The sequence below is a fragment of the Danio rerio genome, chromosome 5 (genome assembly GCF_049306965.1).
Source record: "Danio rerio strain Tuebingen ecotype United States chromosome 5, GRCz12tu, whole genome shotgun sequence".
Lineage (NCBI taxonomy): Eukaryota > Metazoa > Chordata > Actinopteri > Cypriniformes > Danionidae > Danio > Danio rerio.
The window spans coordinates 18,603,790-18,620,000 of record NC_133180.1 but is presented as its reverse complement, the minus strand read 5'-3'; the positions used below and the strand labels follow the sequence as shown (position 1 = coordinate 18,620,000).

General features: G+C 33.9%; 1 protein-coding gene across 3 annotated transcripts in view; it reads left to right on the top strand.

Annotated features, from left to right (window-relative positions):
- zdhhc8b (zDHHC palmitoyltransferase 8b) overlaps positions 1-16,211 on the top strand; it is a 128,508-nt gene extending 112,297 nt beyond the window's left edge. For 2 of the 3 annotated variants that reach the window (XM_073949936.1, XM_073949935.1), the window contains exons 7-11: positions 233-365; positions 3,459-3,570; positions 6,620-6,729; positions 9,049-10,061; positions 12,610-16,211. In XM_073949936.1, the coding sequence (XP_073806037.1) occupies positions 233-365; positions 3,459-3,570; positions 6,620-6,729; positions 9,049-10,061; positions 12,610-12,745 (1,504 nt within the window). In that variant the 3' untranslated portion in view covers positions 12,746-16,211. The remainder of the gene's footprint in view (positions 1-232; positions 366-3,458; positions 3,571-6,619; positions 6,730-9,048; positions 10,062-12,609) is intronic. The other variant, NM_178304.4, reaches the window with a different exon arrangement.

The following is a 16,211-nucleotide window of genomic DNA, read 5'->3' as shown; positions in this document are numbered from 1 at the left end:
GGTGTGTACAATAATTTTATTTTTTATTTTACTTTATTTGATTTTTTTTTTATTAATTGGTGTGGATACTAGTAGTTTGTATTTTTGTTGTGAATGAAGCTTGTTGTCTGACCCATGAGCACATTTGCTTTTCTTAAAAAAATATATGTATACAATCTGTGATGTTTCAGAAGGGAGTTGTTTATTTTTTTCCCAGACACTTGACATCAGCTGTTTTGTCTCTGCTCTACAGGTATATCGCTGATCCCAGGAAGAAGATTCCTGTCACTGTGACGCCGCCGTTCCTCAGGCCAGACCTCTCTAACAGACACATCAGTGTAAAAGTCAGCGATAATGGTATCCATAGTAACATCCTACGAAGCAAAGTGAGTCCACGAAAGCTTTTAATTCTGTCTGCCCACATCCTGGAATTTCAATGGTGTTTAATCACCACTGTTATTGCAAGTACTAATGCTACAGCATCGATTCATACTGCCATTTATGTAGATTTCAGTGATAACTGGAACAATTACAATTAGGGATGTCAGTCGAATACATTTTTCACAATGTAGACATGCATTAAATATATTCCAGTGTTCATTTGACTTAGAAATGACTCCTAAATTCAATATTATGTTAAATGATTTAAAAGGTTGCTTTAGAAATAAGCATTTTGATTCAGCATAGACATATAAGGTTCTATCTGACATTTTTTTTTGTCAAAATTGAGTTATTTACATATTCTTATAAAAAAAAAAACATCACATAATGTAAACAAGATGTCATTTAATAAGTTGTTTACATTTTAAAACTTTTTATTTCAAAAAACTAAAAAGGTTTTATCTAAAAAGTCGAACCCTAGTTTGGCTCTATAAGGTTCTTTCTGTGTCATTTTGCCAGACCGCTCCATTGACAGCAGGAAAGACCAGAAAGAAATAAAAATAAAATCATTGATTAAATAATGTTGCGCTACTCAAAATTGAGACGAAACCTGAAAACGTGCGTCAATGTAATAATTTAGAAGCATTTTTTGACATGAAGATGAAATGTTACATTTTACATTGTTGAAAAAGAAACAGTTGTTAAAAAAGTAATATATTAAATGTAAAATATATTTTTGTTTGTGTATATATGGTCAGTGAAACATTTTTCAGTGTTTATTAAACACATTTGCACATTTGCTGTTTTCTTTAAATATTAAGCATTGAAGGGCAAAAACTTAATTTAATTAATGGGGCATAAAAATCGATAAATATAATTTAAATATTCATATAAAGCATAAAATGCAATAAACATAAATCAATAATTAATATAAAGCATAAAATTCAATAAATATGACCATATTAATTCCATAAAATTAACAGCTGCACTGGATAAATTATTTATCAAAGCCTTGTGTGCTAAATTTGAACAAGAACAAATATGCATCCTAAAACATTAATTAAATGTTATTAAAAGCAAAAATGTAACTTTCTCAAGCATCACCATATTGTTACAACATCTATTTATACTTTTGTGATTGTATTTGTTGAAAAGTAAAGCTTCAATTAATGATCTGCCAGATAGAGCCTTATAATTCCAAGCGGAAAATGACTTTTTAAGATTAGAAGGTTCTATTTGCATTTTGCGTTTTTGTTTTCAAATAAAAAAATAAGCAATTACAAGTGCTAAAAATAACAGCTGGATGTGCCAATTTTCTTCAGTTAAACAAAGACAAAACTGAAGTCCTCGCATTTGACAACAGAGATGAGGTTCTTAAGGTGAATGCAAACCATGGCTCTAGGGGTCAAACTAAAAAATCAAGGTCAAGAAACCTTGTGTGATTCTGGAGTCCGATATTGTTTCAGTAGTCACGTCAAAGCAGTAACTAAGGCCCGGTTTACACTAATATGTTTTAGTTTTAAAACACATAACTTATACTATGGTTATGCCTTCTATCTACCCTGCAAATTTCAAGCCCCGAAAAAAGAGTGTTTTGGAAATGCTGAAGAGGCCATTTTTGTTATAAACTCTGCTGCTGCTCTGTGTCAGTGTGAATGGGGGAAAACGGAGACATCTGAAAACGGAGGCGTGGCTGCAGACATTCACTACCTGATTGGGGCTTATTTTCAATATCAAGTAAAGTTCAGTCTTGCATCCTTTCCTTGTAAGTTCAGACTTTGCAAGTTTGATATGGAAAACAGACTCCCGAGGACACGTCGGGTAAATTTTCAAAGGGAACAGTGTACTTTATAACATCATTCACATCACACTGGCTACGTTGTTTCACTATCTAAACAATAAAATGAAAACCTGATTGAAGGAACTGCCTATTTTCATTTTGATATTAACTTAACAGACACTACAAATGTTAAGACATCATGTAGCTACATATTTATATGACTGTCATCATCACTGTATGCATATTTATAACAAAACGGAGCCTATAACATTGCTGCCTCCTTTCATTTTCATTGAAAAATATAAAACATACCCTCTCTTTTGCTGAAACCCAGTTTTAATAAACAATAATGGCATAATTTACATATATAATACATTAACTTATCTTTGCGCTCAGTTAAAACACGTTACCTGAAAGCAAGTAGTAGATTTAACAGATCAAAGAGTCGTTAGATATAGCCAAGACTATAGTGAGATGAGATCCAGCGGTAGGTCCTTGATGAACTGTCTGATGTGCGCTGCTCTCACCTGGGCAATTGTGCTTAATGCACCTGCTGACTGCCTAGAGCTCAGATCTCAGCATACGCTGTGATGCATGCCAGAGTGCGTGTAAGCACACGTCTTGCATTGTCTTGCCTAGTGAACACGCTGATGACATCACACTCCCTCGATTTCTAATTTGGTTTTATATAAAATAGGCAAGCATCAATGATGCTTTAACATGTTATGCATTTAATCAAGCTGCACAGAGCAGCGTTACAACAGAAACCTAAAATGTATTTAGTATGATAAAACAGCACTGCTTCTTCTCCACCTGATCACAACTAGATGAACTGGAAGTGGTGAACTGTGTCATAATAAAAGCTTTGCTGCTTTCATAGCGGGTCACACTCGTCTCTTATCAGCAATTGCTTCATCATTTTTGTTTCTCTTCGACTGCGCTCAGCCTTCATACTAACATGATGAAAAGTTTTAAATACTCCAGCTCATCCATAAACATGATTTTCTGCTGGAGTCCCATAGGATGTAATGAAGACCACAACTCCCATGATTCCCCACTTAGTCTTGTAGTCATCAATATAAGCCTTTGATTGTTGTAAATATGCACCCTCTAGTGGTATAAATTACAGTGGGCCTTTAATTCCTTAAAATTTGCCTTTAATCCTTTAAAATCACATAGTGTGCACATTCAATCGACAGCCCTAATCGAAATACACAGTATCTCTATTTTTTTTATAGGAACAGTTATAAAAAGTGTTGTGTCTGTAATTAATTCATGCATCCCAGAATCAGTCTTTTTTTTTAATCTTGTGCTTTAGTCCAAGACCAGTCTGAATGGCATGGATGATAAAAGCATTGATGCACAGCCACCTCTGCCACCCAAAGCCGATCGCTACAACCAGATCAAGAGTCAGCTGACCTCCAGTGAAGGTAAGTAGCACTATAAATCAACCGGTCACACTATGATAGTTCACCAAAAAATGTACTCACCTGTAAGTTGTTCTCATGCTTTATGCGTTTCTTTATTCTATTGAACAGAATAGGAGATATTTTGAAGAAATTTGAAAACCTGTAACCATTCAGGGCTCGCAAAATCTGGTAGCATGACATCCCGGGGCTATTGTTTTTTCAGTCGGGCTACCAAAATCTCCACCTGCCCGGTGGGCTATCACAGTGGAAGAAAAAATATACTTCAACACCTTTACATTCTCTTAAAAAGTGGATAAATATGTATGTGCTGTGCTGCTGATACGGCAGCTATAAATCCACTTGATAATAACCAATATAAAAAGCCAAACTATAAACAACTACCTCTGAAATAACATAACGTGGTGTTTCTATCAGTTTAATCACAAAAAAAAGATAAGTAAACATTGTTTCAGATTATTTAAAAAAATATATAAAAGCCTAAGATAAATAATAAATCTTTGATTTAAAAAAAATAACCAAATAGCCTATAATAAATGCCATTATATCTTTTTTTTATGTTTAATAAATTAGTTGTTTTGTTTTTAATTATATATGCATTTTCAGGCATGTATTTTCTATGTGGGCTACTTAAATTTGTGTTCGGGCTACCAAAAGCAGAGTGCCTGTTCAAAGGGCTACCAGGAGTTTCGATATTTTGCGAGCCAAGCCATTGACTGGAGTTCAGATGGAAAAACCTCCAAGTGTCAACTTAAGTTTCCTCCTAAAACGTGCATTTTTATTAGCCTCATATGTTTATTTTCAGCTATTTCATGTTAAAGGCAATAAAAATCACCTATTATTTGCCATAAAAGTTGTAATCCTAAACCTACACAGGAGCCTGAGAAAAATGCTCATTTTAGAAGAAATTCCCAGATGGCATCTGAACTATTCAAATACTGTGGAAGTGAATGGTTATAGGTTTGAACTAAAGAAGATTAACGATGACAGTTTAAATTTTAGGACGAACTATCCCTTTAATAATAATAAAAGGCTGCTTTACTACACATTAAATCTTAAGGCAGTCAGGACTGATACATGACAAAGGGTGTCTTCATGCCTTCCAGATTTGGTTTTATTAACCTGGTCAGAATAAACTGGGGCCTGTTTCATTACCGGAGGTTCAACCAACTCTAAGTTTAAACTTGAACTCTGAGTTGATTTACAGAGAGATTAAGGGTGCTTTCACATAAGCACTTTTGGTCCACACCCGGGTTTGTTTGACGTCATAGTACGGTACGTTTAGCTAGTGTGAACATGTCTTCTGAACTCGGGTGCACAACCATGAACCGTACCCGAGTCCGCCTGAAAGAGGTGGTCTGGGGTATGGTTCATGTGAACTTCTGATGTGAATGCAATCATACCAAATCACGGAAGTGAAGTGAACCGCCAACTGTACAACAAACTATCGTTTTCATAACGTTTGTTTGTGTTTGTGGGTTTCAAGTTTCGTACCTTGGTGACATGCGCGGGACTGAGCCAGAGCAAACACAGTATACACAGTGATGTCTGCTTGTCTCCTCCTTCTGAATGTTTATAACATTTTTGCGGTAGATGGACGCGAGTCGCTTTCTGTATGTCCAAAAGCTTCAGTAAAAGCAGAATGACCACGATGTGTGGACGTCTTTCCATTTCTGCGCTTGCTTTCGTGACCGTCACCTAGCAACGGCCGTAAACAAAACAGCAGCTCGATGACGCAATCGTACCAGGGTTCAGAAGAAAAAAAGACAGTGTGAACACAGACCAACCGAGGAGGTGGCAGGGGGAGACAATCGAACTTGGGTACGGTCCAGGCAAATGAACCAAGTGTGAAAGAACCCTAAATCTCAGTGATCTGAGTCAGGTCAATCAAATCTGAGTCGACTAATTCAGAGTTAAGCGTGCACACTGCAGCTATTAACTTCCATTTGACTTCCATATTAGGAAAAACAAATAAATAGTTCATATAGAAAAACCTCCAAGTAAGTTTTCTCCTAAACTGTGCATTTTTATTAGCATCCTATTTTTATTGTCAGTTTTTTAAAAGCAATGAAAATAACCTATTATTTGCAATAAAAATAATGTTAATAAACCTACACAAAGGAGTCTGAGGAAAAATGCTCCGTTTAGAAGACATTTTGCATTTGAACTGTTCAGTGAATGGTTACAGGTTTCCAGCTTTCTTCTAAATATCTTCCTTTGTGTTTTAAAGAAGAAAGAAACTCAAACATTTTTGAACTAAAGGAAGATTAATGATGGCAATTTTAATTTTAAGATAAACTATCCCTTTATTCAAAAATGTGCTGATTTACTACACATTAAATCTTAAGGGCATCAGGACAGATCCATGACTAAGGGTGTGTTCATGCATACCAGGTTTGGTTTTATTAACCTGGTCAGAGTAAACTGTTCAGTTTTGTTTGTTTGGCTCATTTGGAAAAGTCGTCAGCTCAGATTTATAGGTTTCTATCTGACATCTTTGTCAAAATTGAGTTATTCACATATTCTTCTTAAATGACAACTTATTTACATTATGGAATGTTGTTTAACAGAAGAATTTAAATAGATTTTAAACAAGTAATGGATAAGTAAATGACAGATTTTCATTTTTGGGTGTACTATCCGTTTAATAAAAGACTTAATTCTTCTGTTTATATGTAGGTTTAGTCCCCAAAAAAGACAAAGTAAGAACCAAACAAACCACAGTTAATAAATAAATAAATGAAATAGAATTACACGTGTGAACACACCCTTGTCTGTGTATTTAGTATATCTATATGTATTCAAACATATATTTTGGCTCGTGAGCTTTTGTTAATATTATGTTTATTGTCATTTAAAAAGCTCATTACAATAATAAAATGGATTAATCAGCCAACTTCCCAATGCACGAATAATTCTGCTTGATTTTTCGCTGTGTGTTTGTAGCGAGATGTCTTTTTCTTAACTGTGCTTCTGCTGCCCTCTGGTGTTGCATCATATTGCTGCATTGTTGAGTCATTCATTTTTTTTCCATTTGTTCCACATTATCTAGAGAGCTCGCTGTCCAGCAAACCCACCAATCCTTCAACTCCAGCCATGTTCAAATACAGACCTTCCTTCGGGACAATGCCTAAAGTGCACTATCATGCAACTGGAGAGAAGGTGGGAGCAATGGACTTACCCTGTTGTCTGAGAAAAAAAAACACAGTTTCATATACGAGTTCTATAGGAGAATAATATAATTATATTATATTATATTATGTTATATTATATTATATTATATTATATTATATTATATTATATTATATTATATTATATTATATTATATTATATTATAATAACACTACACTGCTGTAACAACACTACAAATATTACATTTAACTATTCTAAATATTTTATTTTAGTTGTTACAATGTTAAAATGTTTAAATAAACATTTTTAAAATATGTTTTAAGTCTTTTGTTTCATATAATTTTAAAAATTAAATAATATTAAAATTATGTTAAAATATAAAATTAAATAATTGTTGCATTTATTTATTTATTTTCACATATTTTAGAAAGTTATTACAACAAAGGCTTAATTTACAGCATGTGATCAAAAGGATTTCCATTTTTGTATTCAAAATAATTTTCAAATAATATATATATATATATATATATATATATATATATATATATATATATATATATATATATATATATATATATATATATATATGTGTCTAATTTACGATGAAATAACAGCAGCTGTGGTTGCCAGAACTTTTACTGTTAAAAATATGGTAGAAACTGTAAATTTATATATATTTTATTCTAACATATTTCATTAATTTATAGCATTATACACCAGTATTTTGAAGCATACAAATCTACACATCATACATTTATTTAGGCCTATTTAAAAAAAAAAAAAAAAATATATATATATATATATATATATATATATATATATATATATATATATATATATATATATATATATATAGTAATGTCAACAAAAAGCATTTTTACAGTTTTTAAGTATTGAAATTAGTCATTTTTTATGGTGAAGGCTGCATTATGTTATTGTATTCAAATGTTATACATATTATGTGTTTACAGTTAAAGTCAGAATTATTAGCCCCCTGTTTTTCCCCAATTTCTGTTATACTGAGATATTTTTTTAACTTATTTCTAAACATAATAGTTTTAATAACTCATTTCTAATAACTGATTTATTTTATCTTTGCCATGATGACAGTAAATAATATTTGACTAGATATTTTTCAAGACACTTTTATACAGCTTAAAGTGACATTTAATGGCTTAATTAGGTTAACTAGGCAGGGTAGGGTAATTAGGCAAGTTATTGTATAACGATGGTTTGTTCTGTAGACTATTGAAAAAAAAATAGCTTAAAGGGGCTAATAATTTTGACCTTAAAATGGTGTTTAAAAAATTAAAAACTGCTTTTATTCTAGCCAAGATAAAACAAATAAGACTTTCTCCAGAAGAAAAAATGTTATCAGTCAAACTGTGAAAATGTCCTTGCTCTGGTAAACTATTTTGGAAATATAAAAATAAATAAATAAATTCAAAGGGGAGAATTAATAATTCTGACTTCAGCTACATATATTTAAATTTACTTTATATTTCTAAATATTTTTACTTTTTTACTTTTTATTTCAAATAATATCGTAAGATATTACTATCAACGATGTAATAAAATTAGTGCTGGGAAAAGATTATTTGTGGTAATCGCATCTAAAATAAAACTGTGTTTTGACATAATATATATATATTTTTTTTTTACAATACAGACAAGTATATCATGTTTAATCAAACTTTCATTTTGGATGCGATTAATGGCGATCAATTTTTGCTCAGCACTAAATATAATATAATATAATATAATATAATATAATATAATATAATATAATATAATATAATATAATATAATATAATATAATATAATATAATATACATTCATTTTATTTTCGGCTTAGTCACTTTACTATTCTGGTGTCGCCACAGCAGAATAAACTGCCAACTTATCCAGCATACAGTATGTTTTACGCAGCGGATGCCCTTCCAGCTGCAACCCATCACTGCGAAGCATCCATCTGCACTCATTCATACACATACACGATGTACAATTTAGCTTACCCAATTCACCTATAGCACATGTCTTTGGACTTGAGGGGGAAACCTGAGCACCTGGAGGAAACCCACGCAAATATGGGGAGAACATGCAAACTCCACACAGAAATACCAACTGACCCAGTCGGGGCTCGAACCAGTGACCTTATTGCTGTGAGGCGATTGTGCTACCCACTGCGCCACCGTGCAGCCATAATATAATATAATATAATATAATATAATATAATATAATATAATATAATATAATATAATATAATATAATATAATATAATATAATATAATATAGTTTCATTTTTAAATTGTTTGATTTTTTTTTCTCAAACATTTCCTCTTTCCCTAGATTGTAATGTGCGAGAACGGTAACCCCTCTGCAGTTCTGGAAGAGAGATCTCACGACTACCGTTCGGAGCCCAATCTAGATCTCCCCGACTATCGGAGTGCTCCTCTCCACCGAACATACCAGTCGTCCCCTTTCCAGCTGGACTCCTTTAGCACCACGTCCCGCTCCTTTAGCCTCAAACAGGGAGTAAACCGAGCTGACTGCACACCACTAGGTGGCACCAAGCATGAAACCATCACATCCACCCCTCACAGAGGCGTCTTCTCTCCTGGGACGTTATCCGGCCGCAACAGCAGCCTCTCCTACGATAGCTTGCTAACCCCCAGCGTAGCGCCATCTATAGGCGAATGCGCTGCTCATCCGGGCGTCCCATCAATGGGGTTTCACTCACCATATTTACCCACTAAAATGTGCCATGTTCGTGGACCCGAACTTCAACGCCATGCTGGTCCACCATCCTACAGTCCCGTTCACATCGGCGCAATGTATGGACGCCAGTCCCCTCTTTCCAGAGAACGAGAACGCGACCCGTCACCGGTCCGCTACGACAACCTCTCCAAAACCATCATGGCCTCCATCCAAGAGAGGAAGGAGTTTGAGGAGAGGGAGAAACTAATGCATCGTCACGTTCAAGGCTATGCTAATGATTCAGGAGTCTTTGACACCGCGTATGGACTCCCACATGGGTATCCCGACGGTCCTAGAGGCCCCGCGTCTCGAGAGCCCACTCCCCCTGTGTGTGCTTCTAGGGATAACTTGATGGGATATCCTCCTCGGACCCCTGTTTTGCGCTCCTCTGCGTCATCGCTCGTCCGGGCGCCAAGGACTTCAACTACGTCCCTTCACACAGATGGAGGTGGCATGAACAGAACAGCTGAACTACAGTATCGCTCACCGGTGCACCAGTCGCATCAGTCGCCAACATCCGTGCCGCGCTCACCGTCGTACGCACACCAGAAAGTCGCCTTCATTAGCGCACTGGAGAGGGCAGATTCGCCACATCTGGGTACAAGGTATGACATGTAGCTTCTGCTTTTAGTAATGAAGTTGAGGAAGAGGTGGTGTATACTGGGTGAACGGGAGAAGATGTTTGTGGAAGGGACTTCTAAAAAGAGATTTAATTTGTTGCTGTTTTCTTTTTGTACTTTAAAGTGTGATTTCAGTCAATCATTACATTTCTGTTAATAATTACTTGTATTTGTGTTGTTCCAATCCACTGAGACCATTGTTCAGCTTCAGAACACAAATATTTTAGATGATATCTGAGAGCTCTCTCATCCTCCATAGACAACAAACGGATTCAACGGATTCAACTGTAATCAAAAGAATGTTGGTTGTGCACCAAAAAAGTTGTAAAAACAACTGTTCACCAATGTTTCTTTTCCTTCATGTAAAATCAATAGAGTCTGCAGTAGGGTTGTCACGATACAGGAATTCGATACCAATTGGTACTGACATTTTAAAAACATCCATTTCCCACAAATATTTAAGCATTGTGGAGCACAACCTTAAACAGCGCTGATTTGCCAGTGTGTTCATGTGCTCAACTGAAATAACTGAATGTGATTGGCTGTGAAGATCATCAGTTCACCGAACTCACCACTGTTTGTGTAATCACAGATACAGGGACATTGGAGCGTTTCAAAGTCACATGGATCAGCTGTGTTGTCTATAAGCTGATGTACGAGTGATCTGCTGATGATTGAAAGTGTCCCTGTATCTGTGATTACAGGCAGTAAACAGCAGCGAGTTTGGTGAACCATTGACCTTCACGGCCAATCACAGTCTTGTCTGTTGAGCATGTAAACATAATGGCAAATCAGTGCTGTTTAAGAACACGCTCAACAGCGCTTAAATATTCGTGGGAAATTAACATTTTTTAAACTTTAGTACCGATTGGTATCGAATTCCAGTATCGTGACAACTCTAGTCTGCAGCCCAACATGCATGCTTAGCATTGGCTGTAAAGATGCACCCTAATCTGACGCAGAAAACAGACAAACACAGTCATTTTTACAGGTTTTTTTTTTTTTTTTTTGTAACCTTGTATGATTACAGTTGAACCCCTGAAGCCACATGGAATTTTTTTGGCTCTTTTTCTGGACATCTTTAAACACCTTGGGCCCTCTGTTTGTATGTAGGATGAGAGAGCTCTCGGATTTCATCTACAATATCTTCATTTGCATTTTGAAGACGGTATCGAGGGATTGAAATGAGATGAGGATGAGTAATTAATAAGAAATTTTAATTTTTGGTTGAAATAACCCTTTAATAAATAAATTTTTGTCATTGTTATTTAGAATAAATACACTATAGGTTGTTTCAACTTAAATTTGGGTAAAATATGTGCAAACCAAGCCATTTGGTTAAAGTTGTTTTGTGTTAACTTATCGGTTGGGCTTGTCTATATTTCAACCAAATTAGAGGGCAAGTTTTTGGTTTGCCTTATTGCAGAGAAAGAACAAAAATTTATATGATTGTGTATTTCTTAGCAAAATAAATGTCTTTTTGGCTTTTCCAGTCTTCATTTTTAATTTATGCATGCTTGTTTATTCATATTCATGAGCTTATGACACATTTAGCATGTCATCAAACTTCATGCATACTTTACATTTTGTTTTTCTATGATAACAGTGTTTCTCTGTAAGAAATTTGTGTATTATACAGTACAGAATTAAGATTTGATGCGCATGTTTTATGTGTTTTGTTGTGTTTGTGTTGCTTCTTGTGCATTATTAATGATTTTTTTAATCACTACTATGCTACAAGTGTATTTCCCATGCTAATTTCTTTGATCTGATTTCGTTCTTATTTATTTTACCAAGTTGCTAAAATCAGACTGCATGATTTTATGTGTCTTCTTTAATGTGATGATTTATTACAGGACTTAACAGTAAGGATTTTCCCCAGGCAGTGTTTTTAGATCCCACTAAAGTAATGATTTAAAAATAAAATCATAAAATATAAAAAAGTAATAGTAATTATAAAAATAGTAATATTTCACATTGTCATTATGGGGTATTATGTGTAGAATTTTAAGGGAAAAAATCTATTTAATCAATTTTGGAATAAGGCTGTAAAATTTAAAAAATGTGGAAAAGCGCTATGAATATTTTCCGCATGCACTATTTTTTTTTATTTTTTTTGTGATTTTTATTTTTATTTTTGCATAGGCCTATTTTATAATTGTATAAAATAAAGTTACATTTTAAGTTAGTATATTTAAATTTAAATAAATAAAATGTCACTGGAACATTATTTTACTCATATTTTAAAAAGTTGTAGTAAACACTTTGACTCCAAAATGTGACAGCTTGTCTTTGACCTATAATGATATATTCAACAAATATGCCAACAGGCCTTAAACTTTTTTTTAACACTAACCTTACTTTTGAGTCCTGAATTGTTAATCCCTTCTGACCCTCTTCAAGACTGTCCTCTTCCTTCCTGAACTGTCATTTTTAACATCTCAGTCCATTACACATTACAATCTGAAGGACACAAGAACAGAACCGGAAAACCATCCACCTCAAACATGTCTTCCTGTTTTTCTTCACCTAGAGAGGACATTGGTCAAGGCAAAGTCAACGGTCAACTAAAGGGTCAGTATGGGACTCCTTCTGGAACGCCTAGCAGACACACCAGTGTTAAGAAGGTGACCGGAGTGGGCGGAACCACATATGAGATCTCCGTGTGACTGACAGCTCGGGGAGCCAATGCCTGTGAGGAACAGCACTGCCATGGCAAAACCAACTCGTGCTCAAAAAAAAAAAAAAAAGAACAAGTTTCTCTTTCTTTTCACAGTTTTATTAAATAATTCTCGAACTGAGCGATCGGGAAACACACAGTATCTGATGGGAGAATAAAAAAATGGCAAGCAGTTTTCAATGTGACGGTGTTAAAATATACAGGAGCATCGTTTGATTTAATCTTCAGAGGAAATAAATCGAACACAACGGGAAACAAATGGGAATTTCTTATTATTATAATGTATTTACCATTAAGGGCTGAGTATGTACAGTGTCGGTTCAGTTGTTTGTATATAAAAGGTCACTTATTGAACGCAAGCGCGCTCTGTATGCTGATCAATCACACACTTGAATGTGAGTGAATATATGTACTCCATTACTACTATATTTTTATCATTGTTCTGATCTAATAATCAGGGTTTCATCTCAAATGCATTGCTCTGTTAAGCTATCAGGTTCCAAACAAACCACAACAGCACTTGTGTACTTAAGAAAAGAAAAAGAAATTAAGTTTTATTTTTCAAATATGGAGGTCATTTACAATTTTTTCTAACTATATAAGCTGCCATAAAAATGAACGTACATGTGTATGTGTAATATTTAAAATGAAAAGGGGTATAAAGTTGGATACTGGCTCTTATAACCAACTTTCTTTTAAACATTTGTTTTTCTTCATACATTATAATGAATAAGATATGAATATGTAAACAGAAACACACCACTGTGTATTAGCAGGACCTGTTAAAGCCATATCCTACAATGTTTTACAATAATACTTATTTTATTTTATTTTTTTAAGTCATATTGGTGTTTTTTTATACCGTTACTACCATTTAATTGGTTAAAAAAGAAAAACATGAATATTCATGGTGGCATCACAAATGTTTTTCCTTTTTTTAATATCTTGTGTTTCTTTTTTTAATCCCAACTTTCAGTAATTTAGTATATTTCCCTTTTTATACATATTCAAATGTGTGAGTGTATTTTTGAGTGAATTTCTTTTATATAATTTATTTCTTCAATTAGGATCACCATTTTGGTAAGTTGGAAGTACTTTGTGATTTGTTTTTTCAATGAATGAATGAATGAACGAGAATTAAAACCTACGTATAAGAAGTTTTAGAAAAATTTGTTTAAGAAAGTTACACATATCTGAATGCTGGATCCATTTAAGAGAGATAAGGCCTGAAAATCTGTCATAATTATACTTGGCTTATGGTCTCTATGTACTGCCGTTCAAAGGTTTAGGACCAGTAAGAAATTTCTTTATTCTTTACTTAGATTATTATTATTATTTTTTTTTAAATAAATAAATGGTAAAATATGTAAGGTGACATGGTGGCTTAGTGGTTAGCACTGTTGCCTCACAGCAAGAAGGCCGCTGGTTCGAGTACAGACTGAGCCAGTTGGCGTTTCTGCATGGAGTTTGCATGTTCTCCCTGGGTTTCCTCTGGGTGCTCGTTTTCCCCCACAGTCCAAAGACATGTGCTATATAAATTGAATAAACTAAATTGGCCGTAGTGTACGTGTGTGAATGAGTGTGTATGGATGTTTCCCAGTACTGGGTTGCAGCTGGAAGGGCATCCGCTGTGTAAAACATGCTGGAATAGTTGGTGGTTCATTACGCTTTGGTGACCCTTGATGAATAAAGGGACTAAGCTGAAGGAAAATTAATAAATTAATGAAAAATTTAATAATATGCTATTTTAAATTGTAATGAAATGTGGGTCAAAGAAAACGAGGCGGGACGGGGTTGTGTTCAAGTATCGAAATATAATACAGCTCAAAATTTTTCCTCCTCAGCATTTTTAAAATGTAGTCAATATCAAAATCAATTTCTTATTGTGTCCATTAACTCAATTCTGGAACACCCAACATGCCTTTGTGATAAATGTTGGTTAAGGAAGTTTAATCTGGAAAAGCTTCCACCTCACCAACACTTCTCACTTTCAAAATGATAGTCTTTTTATTCTATAAAGAGTGCAAAATACAAATAAAATCTAATACCAAACAGACATGTGTGTTGTATTCGTACAGTTATCACTCAAACAAATGTTTATGTATAGATCTAGAAAAGATATAAATAAAGGTTACGTTTTGAATGAGATTAAGATAAAAAAAAAATTAAGTTTTTCACAAATATGATCAAGCTATTTTACATAATATATCTATACTTCTCATGTTTACCTTTTTTATTGAACAAGAAAAACATACAGTGCTCAGCATATATTATTACACCCACTCACAAATTTATCTTTTAAAATCATATTTTTTTAATAGGAAGCTATACAATGCTCTATTTGTTTATACATTAGTCAGTACTGAAGACAAATATGCAGCTTATATAATAAACTTATTATAATGGTCCAATAACTAGAACCAAATTTATATGTTATAGAAAAATATTAAATACAAATTTATAAAAGAGGAAATATCAAGAGAAGCAAAAAAAAAATTTTTTTTAGTTGAAATATTGTAGTTTGTAATTTATTTTTGCAATATTTTGCTTGAATTTAAATGCATTATCTTTCAATTTCTAAATATGTTTGGTGACTAAAATATTACTTTAATAAATATATCTGTTTATTAAATCTGTTTTGTTTAAATGAACCAAAATACATTGACTGCATTGACTGAGAAATGGATAAAAATATTCATTTTTAAAATGGTTGTACTCAATTACGCTGAGCACTATACCTTGAAAATCGTCACTGGAAGTATAATGCTGACAAAACAAATAAAGAGAAGGGAATTTATTAAACTGAGAAATCTGTTGTAATTGTAAGTTTTTGTTTTTTTCTCAGAAACAAAATGGCGAATTCATATATAGGCTAGGTGTAGCCTACCTGTTGGTGGCAAAATATCACACTGTGGCCTGTTTCATGATTAAATAGCGTTTTTAATCATAATTTTTGTAGTTATGTGTTGATGTTATCGACATTTTGACAGAAAATGCACCGCTCCTGGAGTTTTCTGCTGCTCATCGGATGACTTTCCAAGGAATTCATATAGTGATTTCCTCACAGGTCAGCCTTAAGGGGTCTCTATATACAACAAACATCATACTGGTGCATGTGAAGAGAGTCTCTGTTGTTCTTTCTCCAGTCAAACATCTCCCTGAAGTTGTAAATAATTCATGTGGTCGTGGGGGAAAGGGCCTTTACAGTTTTCGGGTCTCCATTTCTGTGAATGTCTCACTGTGTTTGGTCAGCTCTCTCCTTCACTGCCGCTGTCTGGCACAGCGCCACCTTCTGTTCAGAAGAAACACGTGTACAGTTGAAGAAAATAAGGTGATGATTTCCGTGATGAAGTATTTCGTTCTAATGAAATAAAGACATTATAGTTTCATATCAAGGTACATCGATTATTTTTGTTCATTAAGAGGGGAAATGAATAAATATAAGTTGAACATTC